Source organism: Egretta garzetta, unplaced genomic scaffold (genome assembly GCF_000687185.1).
Source record: "Egretta garzetta isolate BGI_Z169 unplaced genomic scaffold, ASM68718v1 scaffold94, whole genome shotgun sequence".
NCBI classification, from domain to species: Eukaryota; Metazoa; Chordata; class Aves; order Pelecaniformes; family Ardeidae; genus Egretta; species Egretta garzetta.
In genome coordinates this window covers 4,258,569-4,271,761 of record NW_009259683.1, presented here as the reverse complement: position 1 = coordinate 4,271,761, position 13,193 = coordinate 4,258,569, and the positions used below count along the sequence as shown (strand labels likewise).

The following is a 13,193-nucleotide window of genomic DNA, read 5'->3' as shown; positions in this document are numbered from 1 at the left end:
GGACGTGCAAAGGAGGACACAGAGCTGCAGCAGCAGGGCCAAGCACCTTCCCATGTTACATGTGAAGACATGACTGGAGCAGCTATCAGGGGGACAGGTCTGCAGCCAGGGAGATACTAACTCTTGCACAGCACAGGTCTTTACTCCCTACATCTCAAAGGTGGTCAGCTAGTTTGAGCCATCCTGCAGAGCTATCCAGGACATGAACCTTCTCAACTCCGCAGCAGAAAGCAAAACCCTAGATGCAGTGTGGAGGAGACTTCAGTATTCCATAAACCCCCACTTGCAGAGCATTCTCCGGCTGAATAGCTCTATTATACAAGCTTGCTTACACTGAGGCTTTGCTTTTCTGGAAGGAAAAATGATGAAAACACTCTGAAAAGTGATAGGCTAAAAAAAATGCTGAACGCCTTTTCTCTCCAAAACATATTCTGGCTATCCTTGCTACCAAACAGTTATTACTTGGGGCCTCAGTCCAGAACCAAGCATTTCTAAAGCTGCTATTCACTATAAAGATTTTATTGTCAACAGTAGCAGCTGAGAAAGGGGAAAGAGAAAATCATTTGCTCCTGCTTGAAGGATCCAGAGCATTCCAGAAAAAAGTGCTTTTGCTTTGTAACTATGTAGTCAGAGGCCAGAAAACGTCCAGAGGCCTCTCTATGCACTTCATTCACTTAGAAACACATTTCAGGCTGTAACGAAGGCAGTTGGCTGAGCGCACTGGAGAGCGAGTGAGACAGCACACCAACGGAATACAGCTGCCACCTTCTATATTGCTTCTTCACATCCCCCAACCCAACGACAAGTGAACGTGGGCCATATTCTCATATTTTTATTTTCCACTTCCATATAATAACTCATGTACACAATGTGCAAGCCTTATTTATATGAATTGCCTCAGAAGACCTAAATAACAGAAAACCATTCCAATGTGATAGTAGATGACACGTCCTTGTAACACTACCGTTGACTTGATTCTTGTTCAACAGTCCTTTGCCATGGTATTGACAACGATGAAAAAGCCTTGATGAGATTTTAATCTTCCCATTAGAATTACTTACTCCAGTAAGCAGAAAAGTAGGCACTCAATAGGACTGATGTATTAAGGCAGGCATTTGATCCATATTTGTTAACAACAGGTATGAGTGTCTGGTACAGGGTATAGGTATAGGGTCCAGATGTGACAATAGATTATTCAATTTTAAACCTAAACCTCTCACCCTTCATAACTCCCTCCCTCCCCCCATTAAAATAACATCAGAAAACTCTTTTCCAAATAAAATAGTATCTTCATGCAGGAAAAGGAGGAACTGGGCTATCCACCTGTATCCAAGGCACATCAATTGTAAAGGTAGGTCAACTAAAGTCAGTCGCTGGATTTGCAGCACAGCAAACCGTTGCTATTTATTCCACAGAAATTAGAACATATGTAACAGCTCAGACATGGAATGAAATGGTGAGGGAAAGACAATGCTATCCACCAAAACCCCTCACTGGCCACTAGATCTCTAGAAATGGGAGCCCAAATGATGACAAGATTTCAAAAGTGAGCACAAACCACAACCTCCCTGTCCCCTCTCCTGCATCCCACTGATCTGGCAAATCCCTCCAGCACAACAGCATAGCAGCCTGTTCTACAAAGATCTGTGCCAAACTAGGCAATGACAAATCAAATAGACATAAGGTACTGCTGTGATTCTGCGTGCTACCAACCCTGTCTTTAAAATTCCTGAAGCATCCAGCCTCAGCATTTCCTAACACTAACATTTTTCTTTGAGTATGAATGCTAAAAACAGAAGAATACTGATACATTTGGTGGCAACAGCTGTGAGTGAGTGGTGTCAGGCTCCATTGATTTGCTAGAACTCCAGCTCTGAAAGCAGCATAACTGGCATCATGCCCTGTGACAGTAAATTCCCATCGGGAAATATCAAAGACAAGACAGACTTCACATACCAGAGATGCAGCAAAAAACTTTAAAGAGAATTAAGCAGGCTGGAAACTAATGACGTTTCTTTTATTTCACTTACAGTATCAAGAAAAGAATCTTATCAAGGCAGTTCTAAGTATAGCACAAGGCACAAATGTACCTCCCACCCTAGCTAGGGCATGCAGATACGTTGGAGGTATTCCAAAAACAGACACGACAGTCATAAGCACAAGAGATTTCTTCTTTCATTAATGAAAAGAAACTATTGTGCAGCTTCTACTGTACTGAGGCTGTGGAAGCCTGATTCCTAGCACTGTCAGTCAGGTCATTATGAAATATCAATGAAATCACATAGGCTTCGACCCTGGGTAACAAAGGCAATAGTCGGGGAATACTTTAGAAAGAAATGATCTTTGAAGAAGGGCTGTAAGATTCTAGATTACAGAAGAGATTCCCCCTCACCACCCCCTCATCAAATCCAGGCTCTAACTTCACATTAACTCTTTGCTTAACTACTTCAAGCACTGCTGTACCATAGCATGTATTTGAAAACAGGCAAAACCTCTGGATTATTGCAGTAACTCAAGAAGTTGCACCATGGCTGCTTTTAACCCCTTCCAAAAGAGGGATGGCAAAAACGTGATGAGGCAGTCTCCCCGCCTGCTGCCTCTGTGGCCATCAAGACACTGAGACTGACAGCCTGGTTGGAACTGTCTAGAGAGGCAATTCCACAGGTGACATGGGCTACCTGGACCCTCCCATCATGGTGAAGTGGAAGACTGGAAAGCTAGAACATGGTTGTTCAAGAAAAGTCCCTCAGACCATCTCCTGTGGATGTGTCTGACAGAGTGTGTTCTACAGATAATTCTTCTGTTTGTAATACAAATTCTGTTCATTTACAGGAACAAACACAACAGAGCTCAAACGAGTGGGAATCACTGTTCTCTGGTAAGAGAAGTATGCAAGCAGTAGCACACAATACAGAAGATGTGGTTAGCTGATGCTGTCACCACTGCTTGCTTATGCATACTGAGCAGCGCTAAGTATACAGTGGAAGACACCTGAAGAACTTTACAACACCGATTAAGCATTCCCATGATATCCTCTAGTATCAGCAAAGCTGTTGTGCCACAGTGGAGGGGACAGCCATACACCAGGATAAATCTAGCCTGGGTACATCTCAAGTAGTTAGCCCTAGTTCTAGCGGTCACACACTCAAACCAGAACGGCGAACAGAAGTCTGTCCAGCGGCAGGATGAGTCCTCAAAATCACACACTATGCTAGTACTTGTAACCTCATGTTGTAGCCAGATAAAAACCACAGCAACATTTACTAAGTGTACAAATACGGAACAAAACCAATTTCTGCCACAGTAGAGTGCCTCTTACTTCTCCATATTAAGAACAGTTTTTCCCCTTTTATGAAGTCCCAAGAACACTTTACATAAGCTTCTGTACTTGTATATTGTTCCTAGCCGTTTCTATTCATTGCAACCAATAAGTGTAAAATTTGAATCTCTATGCCTCTGATCTCTAGCAGTGTCATTTATCTTGAAGACTAAGGATGATCTGGTTTATTCTAGAAAAGAACTAGAGAAGCTAGAAAAAAATCAAACAGTTCCCCTGTCAAAAAGCAGAACTACACACCCTCTGACCTATTCTAACCCACTCTATCGAGCCACCAAGGAGCCTCAGGCATGTAACCCACAGCATGGACACGTGCTCAACAAAATGAAATATAAAAATCTTTAAACAAATAAAATACCACGAAGTACAGCAAGGCACCCGGAGGCTGAGAACACTGTCTGAAGAGACCGTATGTCAGAGTTGATTTAGCAGTCAAGAATTCACCTCTTGTTTTTTAAGTTACAAATCTAGCAGTCTCCTGGCTGATGAACAAAAGTAAAACTGAAATACAGATTTCATGGAAGCCACAAAAAGCCCATCACATATATATCCTTGGAACTCTCAGATATCCTAGGACTGATTTCTTTGCTTGGCCACTTTGAATTGCCTGCTCACACATCTGTTCTGCCACAAGTAAACAGTTTGGGTCCAGACAGGACAGTTGGCAGGTTTTTGCCCCTCCCTCCTCTTCCTCTCTGTTCCAATTAAAAAAAAAAAAGATATTAAGAAAAAAAAATAGTTCAAGCTAACCAGTTTTGCTCTGGTAGCAGAAGGGAGCAAAGAAGCAGCATTCCTACAGTAAAAACAGAGGCTTTGAGAGGGCAGAAACATCCAAGAGATTATGGCTTCTACGTCTGAACTGCTGCTGGTTCATGCATTGAGTTACAAAGCAAAGTCAAACACATTAGTTTAAAGGCCAGTGGCCTGCAATGGAGCAGAACAGAGAAAAAGCTCACACTAGCCAAGCAATAGACTCTGCTAAAGGCAGCAACCACTTTCTTTTATTAGTTGCTGTCTGCCTGCATAGTACCTCTCCTCTTATGTGCGAAGTCTAAAGGTTAGCTTAAACAAGGTGGCTTGAGGTAAGCTGTCTGACCGCATGTGTCATGAGATAGGCTGCTTACACAGCCAGTTATTGGGTCTCAGCTGAGAGGCAAGAAAAAGCAGCTTCCCAAACTATCTCTGAATTCTAAACCTTTAGACTACAACCTTTTTTTATCTACACAGAGTAAATAAAAAGTTTAATCATGGGCACAGACACTGCTGTGTTTCTTCAAGGTTTCCTGCCAGTCAACACTTATCCGTGGAGGTATCATAGTGGCGGTACCCAGGTTCAAGTTCATGGCTGCATTAAAATGACTGTAAGCATGACACTGCCAATCTAATTTGGAGGCTTCCCAAAGAGTAGATTTCTCAGCAGATTCATCTGCTGCTCGACTTCTGTTACCAAATTCTGAACATCTTACCCCCATATATAATGCAGATAACCCAAACATCTGGCATAAGAGGGAATCAAAATATACCAGAACTAAACTGCAGAACTGGCATGATGCCTTGTGACTACATTACAGATACCAGAATTAAGATACCTCCAGGAATACAAAGCCAACTTTAATAGAGCCAAAGTCTACTTTCCAAGCTTTATATCTATCTTGCAATACCAGTCAGAGATTCTTCAGTTAGCTTCAGGTGAGTTTGTATGTCTGCAGTGCTCAGAGCAATGCACAGCAAATAATCTTACTGTTCCTTTGAAAACCGAGTCAGGGGAGGTAGGATGGTATCCTTTAAAAAAAAAAAAAACCAAAACAACTATTAAAAAAAGAGAAAAAAAACAAAACCAACTTTACAGTGTAACTGTGCAATGAAGTTTTAGATAACACAAAATTCCTCCTACTCCACAGAGGGGTGGCTTTATGCCCAGAAGAGTTTAATACCAATAAATTAGAAAAATTTTGCATATTCCATAATTTGATAAGACTGTTGCAGACCATCCTTTCTATTGTCTCGCCTCCACTTCTCCATAGGAAGTTGCATGCTATCAAGGTAAGAGAGCTTTTACATCTCTATGCTGTAGCAAGCAAGCATGACTATTTTCAAATCATGGATAAAAAGTTAGATTAGAAGAGGTTGATCTAAAAGAAAAAAAAAAATTCCAACTGGGAAGTTCAGCTAAGAAAAAGTCATCCACCCAAGGCTTCTTCAGGAGAAGTAAAACCACAGCAACCAACAGGTTACTAGAGAACAAGAGAGATCTAGTCAGTAAAATCTACCTTAAAAGTAAGACAGAGGGGCTTGCATCTTAAAAACTCATACAACATGAATTCTCACTAAGACATGAAAAATTCTTAAAATCCACATCTGGGAAAAAAAAAGAACACACTTACTTTTAGTAGAGGAATTCAAAAAAGGACCCTGTTTATGCTTAAGGGAGCAGTATTTCACCTGCACACACAAATTTACTAGACTGACCACTACAAGGAAGAGAGCTGATCAGCATCTGCCACTGCAAAATTACAATGCAAAACAAGAACAAACTTTTGAGAAAGTTGTCACACACAAACACAGAGCAGACCTTTATGAAAAGCCCCATTGTCCAGGGTCTTGGGAACCTGCTGACATGGAGAGAAGGAATTATGTTGATGAGTTAGCTGAAGGGTTACTTGTCTGGCAGATTGAGCCACAAAGATCAAGCTTAAAATGACTTGCAGTATTCACTGAATTCCCTCATTTAAGGGGATCCTGCCACAGACTAGCAGATAGCTGTATAGCGTAGCCTGCATGATTCCTTTATGGCAATAATCTAGCTGAAATACTGTGCTATTTTTTGTTACATTGTGCATTATCATACTTGCAAATGTGAGCAGCACAGAACATAAATAGGATATGGACTTCCTGAGAGAATCTTGTAAAACAACACGTGTTGTTAGTGTGTTGAAAAACACCTCTTAACAGAAGTTCAGAATGTGAGTGACAGTCACGGAGAATTAATCAAAATTTGATACACATTGGATTATATTACCTGCAAAGAATACAACATAATGAAAAACAAGTCCACTGTCATTAGCCAGTGAAGGTAAAAGATCATGTATCTAACATAAGAAACAAACGCAAACGTACAATATGGAACAGAGAGAAAAGCTGTTCATTTGGGGGAAAAAAAAAGCCATGCTAGGATGGATGAGAGGGAAAATTAAATCAAAGGCACAAAGGATTACTGACTTAGAAAAACAGTAGCATGAAATTGGTCAACCACATTTTTCCATTTGCAAAATGTCACACATTTCATCTCAGACCTGTTTAGTTAGTTTTATAAAACACAAGGGAAGGAAAGCTGTAGCAGAAAAAATCCCCACCCAACAATAACTGAACTGTTGGGAGTTTTCATGGGTTTTAAAGAACAAAGTAATAATTCTGAATATGTCAAAGGCTACATCTAGAAGCTTTGACATCCCCCTATTAACTAATTACCTCTGACAACTCAGTAAGTTTGATGAAAAGGTAAATACAGTGTTGCATGACTGCTACTTAAAAAAACGTGAAGCAGCTGAATTCAAGCCCTTAAAGTTTTTCTTAACTTTGAGAGGTAGCACTAACAGTACACAAGGAAATAACAGGCTTTGCACATGCTCTGCCTATAGGTTAAGTATGCTATTTGTCATAAGACAAGAGTAGTCTTAGACACATCCCTACGATAAGAGATATACATACATTTCAGCTAATTAGCAAAAACTGAAGACCTTACTTCTGTTCTGCTATCACAAAGAGTTAGCATGTTTGAAATTGCAATCTTCTTATTCACTAATATCCTTAAGTTCGTAAAACAGCAAAAGCTAGAAGCAAATCTAGCAGCCTAATACTTGGATTGTAGGGCTTCTATTGATTCAGTCAATCTTTTACAATTCCTGCAGCAAAGGGGATTATGTTGATACTTTTTTAAAGACCTTTGAAGTGACCAGCTTTAAAAGAAAATTAAAAAAAAAAAAAAGGTTATTTCTAAAGAGAATCCTCTGTAACATTGATATTTGCTAGACTTGTTTGATTGAATACACACTCTCTCTCTGAAGGTGGAATAAAATCTTGAACTTTAAAGAAAAACTAACAACTAAATCTGTGCTTAGGTCTGTCCAAAGGAGAGCAGTTAAAGGACTGTGCAAAGCTACCAGACAGCCTTTAGATCAAGTAAAACAATTAAAATCAGTATCTTGTTTTCACCGGCTTACTCTACTCAAAATGCCCATGAGTTTAAAAAAAAAAAAAAAGACTAACAATATGTAGTGCTGAGTGTGACAAAGATGCAGGGATTGCTTGCGCTACTCCCAGAGCAACTGAAGAACATTTTTATTCTGTGCTGGGAGGAAACGGGAAGGATTTCGGTAAACCTCTGGAGCCTGTATGTTTCTGTACACCACTGCACTTGCAAAACCTCAGGCCAGCTAACAAAGAATTATGCAATAGCATAGACTAGCAGAGGCCAAAGTACCCATCTAATCAGGGCTTGAGCCTCTACTTTGAAATAAAAAAAGCCCACTCCAGTCCCTTGTCTAAAAGCACAACTTCACCACACTGCAGCAAACTTTACCTTTGTTTAGAGAAAAAAGAAAAAAAAAAAAAACAAACACCAAAAAACCAAAAAAAACAAACCAAAAAAACCTGAACAACATTCAAGGGGAAGGCCTGCAGATACTGGCTAGCAGAGTAAGTCTACAAACTGCAGTGTGTCAGGCAAAAGGATTGTACTTCCCGCTTCCAAAAGGACTGGCAAAAGAGTCCAGTTTATGACTGAATTCTATAAAAGGCACTGAACTGGTAAATCATGGGATGGGAGAAGGATCATAATAGATTACATATGGCTTAATTATACCCTTCAGCAAATTACGACAATCTCATCAAAGAGTAAGATATGGCGCAAAGAGACCAAAAGAATCAAGCTCTTACAAAGTATTCTCCTTTAAGGACAGAAACACTCCAGAACAGCTTTTGGAAGTTCTTCTTCCACAACAACAAAACTTTTTTTTCCATTTCCAGTTCTATGAAGAGAAGCTTTAAAAAAAATTCCTCTGAAGTTTTCTTCTTGTCTTATCACACTTGTGTTTTATATACTAGCACAGGTCTGCAACAGTGCTACCAATACAGCACTACAATTAACAGCAGTTAGTGCTTTTGGACAGGAGTAGGGGATTTCTTCATATCCAAGATTAAATCATTTAAAAATGCATGAGTTGTACTAGATGTTGGTAGCAACAGGAATCAAGAGAACATTAACTGTTAAAAAGAATAGCACCAAATCCTCTGAAATTTGGAAATTGTCCCACGTGAAAGACAGAATTAAAACTGGCACTGGCCTTAGGATCTCCTCTGGGAAAGTGACAATTATATCCATGAAGGACCTGTAGAGATGAGAGACACCAGCCTGGTGCAGAGCACCTGGTGTCCTCAGAGCTGAATGCAGGGAACCTCACAGCTCTTGCTTTCCCAGTTGCCAGCCAGAGCAAGAACCTGTGGACTCAAAGCTCCTGACAATGCAGATCAGGCTCTGACCCCTCTGCTAAAATGGCTATCCCCACCAATCCTTGTCTCTTCTATCACCTGTCTCTTCATTCCACCTTCACTGCACCCTTTCCCCTCTTCCTGTGTTCTCATTCCTTTTGTCCCCTTGCTTCACCCTTCCACATCTGCTTATCCTACTGTAGCCTAAAGTGAGGCTACAGTAACACACTGCAATTAAAATTACTTTCAGCAGGGTCCCTTTCGACCTGCATCCATGGCATCAGCATCCAGCTTCAGGACTCCACATCCAGCCCAGATTCAGAGAGAAGCCACAGCACTGAAAACTGACCACGATGCAGGTGCCTCAGTTGCAGAACATGTCATCAAAGCCAACTATATGCACAATAGTTAGGTTCGGCTTACAAAGCTTATGCTCTTGTTTTTCTCCTCTTACATTCCCTTATTAGAGCACAAGCTCTTTGAGGCAGAGATTTCTGGCTACCTGTTTTGCAACATGCCTAGCACAGCCAGACCCCATTACAACTGTCAACCAACAACCATGAATGAAAACAATTCATATGGCAAGTGACAAACTTTGAAAATTTGCTTCTAGTTCCGGTTAGCCAGGATGCTTTTCCCTTAAAAGGAAAAGGCAACAATAGGCTACACAGTGCAGGAATTTGAGGTACAAACAGTTCGGCCTGCCTGCTGGAGAAAGTACAGATCATGGATTTTTCCTCAATTGAACAAAAAAGTTACATTCTGAGTTTCACTTTCAGGACTTTCAAAAATCTTGTCCCCTCTCTACTCAAGAAAGGTTTGACTGAAGGGAAGGATGACTCCACAATCGCACAAGAAAACAAGACAACATTCATTTTTTCCAATAATAGTAATTTCTCACAGTTTGGTTGTAACAATTCACCCTTACCTCAACTTTGCTTCCTGGATCATGAGCTGCAGCAGCAAAGTAGACCACCTCCTGTACTTCATCCCTAGGCCGTGCAGAGTTCTTTCCAAACACCACCAGCCCATCTTTAGAACATGGGGGAAAGGCTACAAAACAGTAACTTGGGGGAGCTGCAGCCATCCTAGAAAGGAAAGGAGGCATAAAAAAACAGAAGTAGTGTTTGCTGAACTCATAATTGCATGTATTAGAGAATCCTTCAGTCTACCACTGTTTGCTGCAGCAAAGAGACAATGCATTCCCCTCTACCTGTCAGTTGATTGTGCAATGATAATGGAAGAACAGGTCAGCTCAGAGAAAGCTTATCTGGATTTAATAAAAAGCATTATAGACATTTTCAGACATTTTTCACCCAAGCCTTGTGACGGCATAAAGAGGAGAAATAAAAGGCAAGATGACTGTACGTCAGTGAATCTACTTAGTCCCCACAGAAAGAAAAAAAGATACTCTGCACCAAAGCTGTTCAGGAACGTATGACCTAGATGTATTCTGCTGACTCAGACAAGTGCAGAAACACAGATTAATTTTAAATAATTTACTCTCTGCTCCCATGTAGTTTAAAATTTTAAAAAAAGAAAAAGAAAACATGTTGGAGGGATTCCTGAGGCGGGACAATGGTGTAACTAGAAACAGAACAAAGATATATATAGCACAATTATATAAAAAAACTGTCCATCAATTTATCTACTCAGATCAAAGAGAGACTGAAGCACTAATTGAATTTTACTTCCTCTGTGGTTTGTCTGCATTGCTGGTCTTGCCTGAAGTTAATTGATTGCAGTTTGTTTGTTTATGCAGGCTAACGTGAATATTCTTTAAAATGCGTATAGGACAGCACAAACATTTTAAGATTTTAAGTGTTTGCAATGAAAATATATTAATAAAAAATGTAAAGTGTTTCTGGACTATGACACTACTGTAACTAGTCTTGTGTACATTGCCATATCTGACATTTTTTTTTCCCCCCACTATTCAGGGAAACTCCTGGCACATATGCCTACAAAAGAAAAAGGTGCAGTGTTTATTGCTTGTTAAAACAGCACTCAACACAGATGTCTGAGATTTCTGCGTAGATCTTACCATTACATCAGGAATTCCAGCCCCAAAATGAACAAATATGTCCCTCTTCTCCCTCCATAATATCCTGAACAAGTAAAAATATCTGCATACATTTGAACTCCTTAGAAACAATTAATAGAATCAAAAGTTTCCCCGCAAAAGCTGCTAACTTATCTGAAAGACAATGCTGGGGGTGGGGGTCTATGCAAAGCTGGTTTTGATCACTAACTTGGACATCTTTCAAACCATTCCAATTTGACTTATTTTTTTTAAAGCAGTACCATTTGAGCACATACTTCTCACAAAATAGCAGGCTTCTAATATTAAACCAAAGAAAGAATGCCGTTTGGATAAAGGCTATAATCCATAAAGCAGTAATTGATTGTGAGGAAAACACTTAAGAGTTTGCCTATAGACTATGAACAGGTCACACTGACGCTCAACTTTGCAAAAAAACTTCAAGAGATGTGTGTTAAAGGTGTCCTCTACAAAGACAATGTGGGGTGACAAATTGCCTAGGGAATTCACACAAGCTTTTAATGTAGGTAAGATTATATACAAGAATAATCAGCCAGGTGATTTGAAAATGCATTAGGAAACAACCCCTTTTTACAAGCGGAGTTTTGACCAGTGGGAAGGGACAAGCTACTAATAAGCTGGAATGACTTCTCAGCTGATAAAATGCATCTGGCAGAGGACACCTACCTGCAGACTTGCATATTGTGCCAGTAAGTCTCAGTACATTATTGGTTCTAGATGAGTGTCTTGCAGACAGACATGAAGACAAAGCCCCACTTTAATTACCACTCATCACTTGCGAGTCATCAGAGTATCTATGATTAAACTGAAATACAACATGTAAAGCATTGCCCAGACTTCCATCGCTAATTAAACCATTTAGTATTTTGCTATGAATTATCCCAGTATGTACATTTATTTTGCAGTGTTGGTGACGTCAACATAACTACTTTCCAGCACCCTAAGAGTTCACATCTACCTCCAGGTAAGTCATCATTTAGTGCTCTAAATTTATCTTCTGATGCCTTGCCAGACCAGCCAAAATCTTGAATAACTCACAGGCTTACTGTGGATCTCAGTATTCAAAAGAAATATTTTTGTTATGCTAAACACAAATTAAGTGGATTTATTTGAAATACATAAGGCAGCAGAAAGATATCACACATCCAACAGCCTAGAAAGGTTAAAGTGATACACAGTACTAATTTTTATCACATGAAGTTCTTCAGCTTACATACCAAACATACTGCCAGGTAGGCTTAAAAAGATGGGAAGGAATGCTTCAGCACTATGTTACTGAACAAACTGGAAGGTATGCAAGGCAGACTTTTACATACCTACAGACTGAGCGGGCAGGGAAAAGAACTGAAAACCTGTAGGTATCCAATATTCTACAGACTCCTGAAGTCCTCCCTGGAATAAAGCCGGCTGATTTGTATTTGTGAGGTTTTTATTTTTTCCTTTGAATATACCAACAGTTACCAAACCAAAAACAAATTGCTGTTTTGGTAATGCTTTTTCGGTATGAGTGCCACGGTTTAACCCCGGCCAGCAACTAAGCACCACACAGCTGCTTGTTCACTCCACCACAATGGGATGGGGGAGAGAATCAGAAGAGTAAAAGTGAGAAAATTCATGGGTTGAGATAAAGACAGTTTAATAGGTAAAGCAAAAGCCACATGCACAAGCAAATCAAAGCAAGGAATTCATTCACTGCTTCCCATGGGTAGGCGGGTGTTCAGCCACCTCCAGGAAAGCAGGGCTCCATCACACGTAACGGTTATTTGGGAAGACAAATGCCATCACTCTGAACGTTCCCCCTTCCTTCCTCTTCCCCCAGTTTATATACTGAGCATGACATCATATGGCATGGAATATCCCTTTGGCCAGTTGGGGTCAGCTGTCCTGGCTGTGCCCCCCCTCCCAGCTTCTTGTGCACCTAGTGGAGCTGAGAAGTCCTTGACTGGTGTAAGCACTACTTGGCAACAACTAAAACATCAATATGATATCACCATTATTCTCATCCTAAATCCAAAACACAGCACTACGCCAGCTAGCAGGAAGAAAATTAACTCTCTCCCAGGTGAAACCAGGACAACGACTAAGCTACTCTGTAACTACACACACTGTATTTCATACAGGGGGGTATATAACAGTTAAAACACTGCAAGCTGAATGTTACAACCTCGTACTGAAAACATGATTGTCGTAAGCGTTGGCACTGGGATCTTAAATTAGGTTTCTAGAGAAGGAAGCTGGGTAGCAGCCTACTACAGTTTAAATCTACTCAGTTTGCTAGGTAGCAGTTTTTTCTAGAACCTCATTTGG

General features: G+C 40.3%; 1 protein-coding gene across 1 annotated transcript in view; it reads right to left on the bottom strand.

The window, feature by feature from the left end:
- Positions 1-9,911, bottom strand: part of SCRN1 (secernin 1) — a 28,352-nt gene extending 18,441 nt beyond the window's left edge. The window contains 1 exon segment of the mRNA XM_035894098.1: positions 9,753-9,911. Coding sequence (XP_035749991.1) covers positions 9,753-9,911 — 159 coding nt within the window.
- Positions 9,912-13,193: the final 3,282 nt, after the last annotated feature.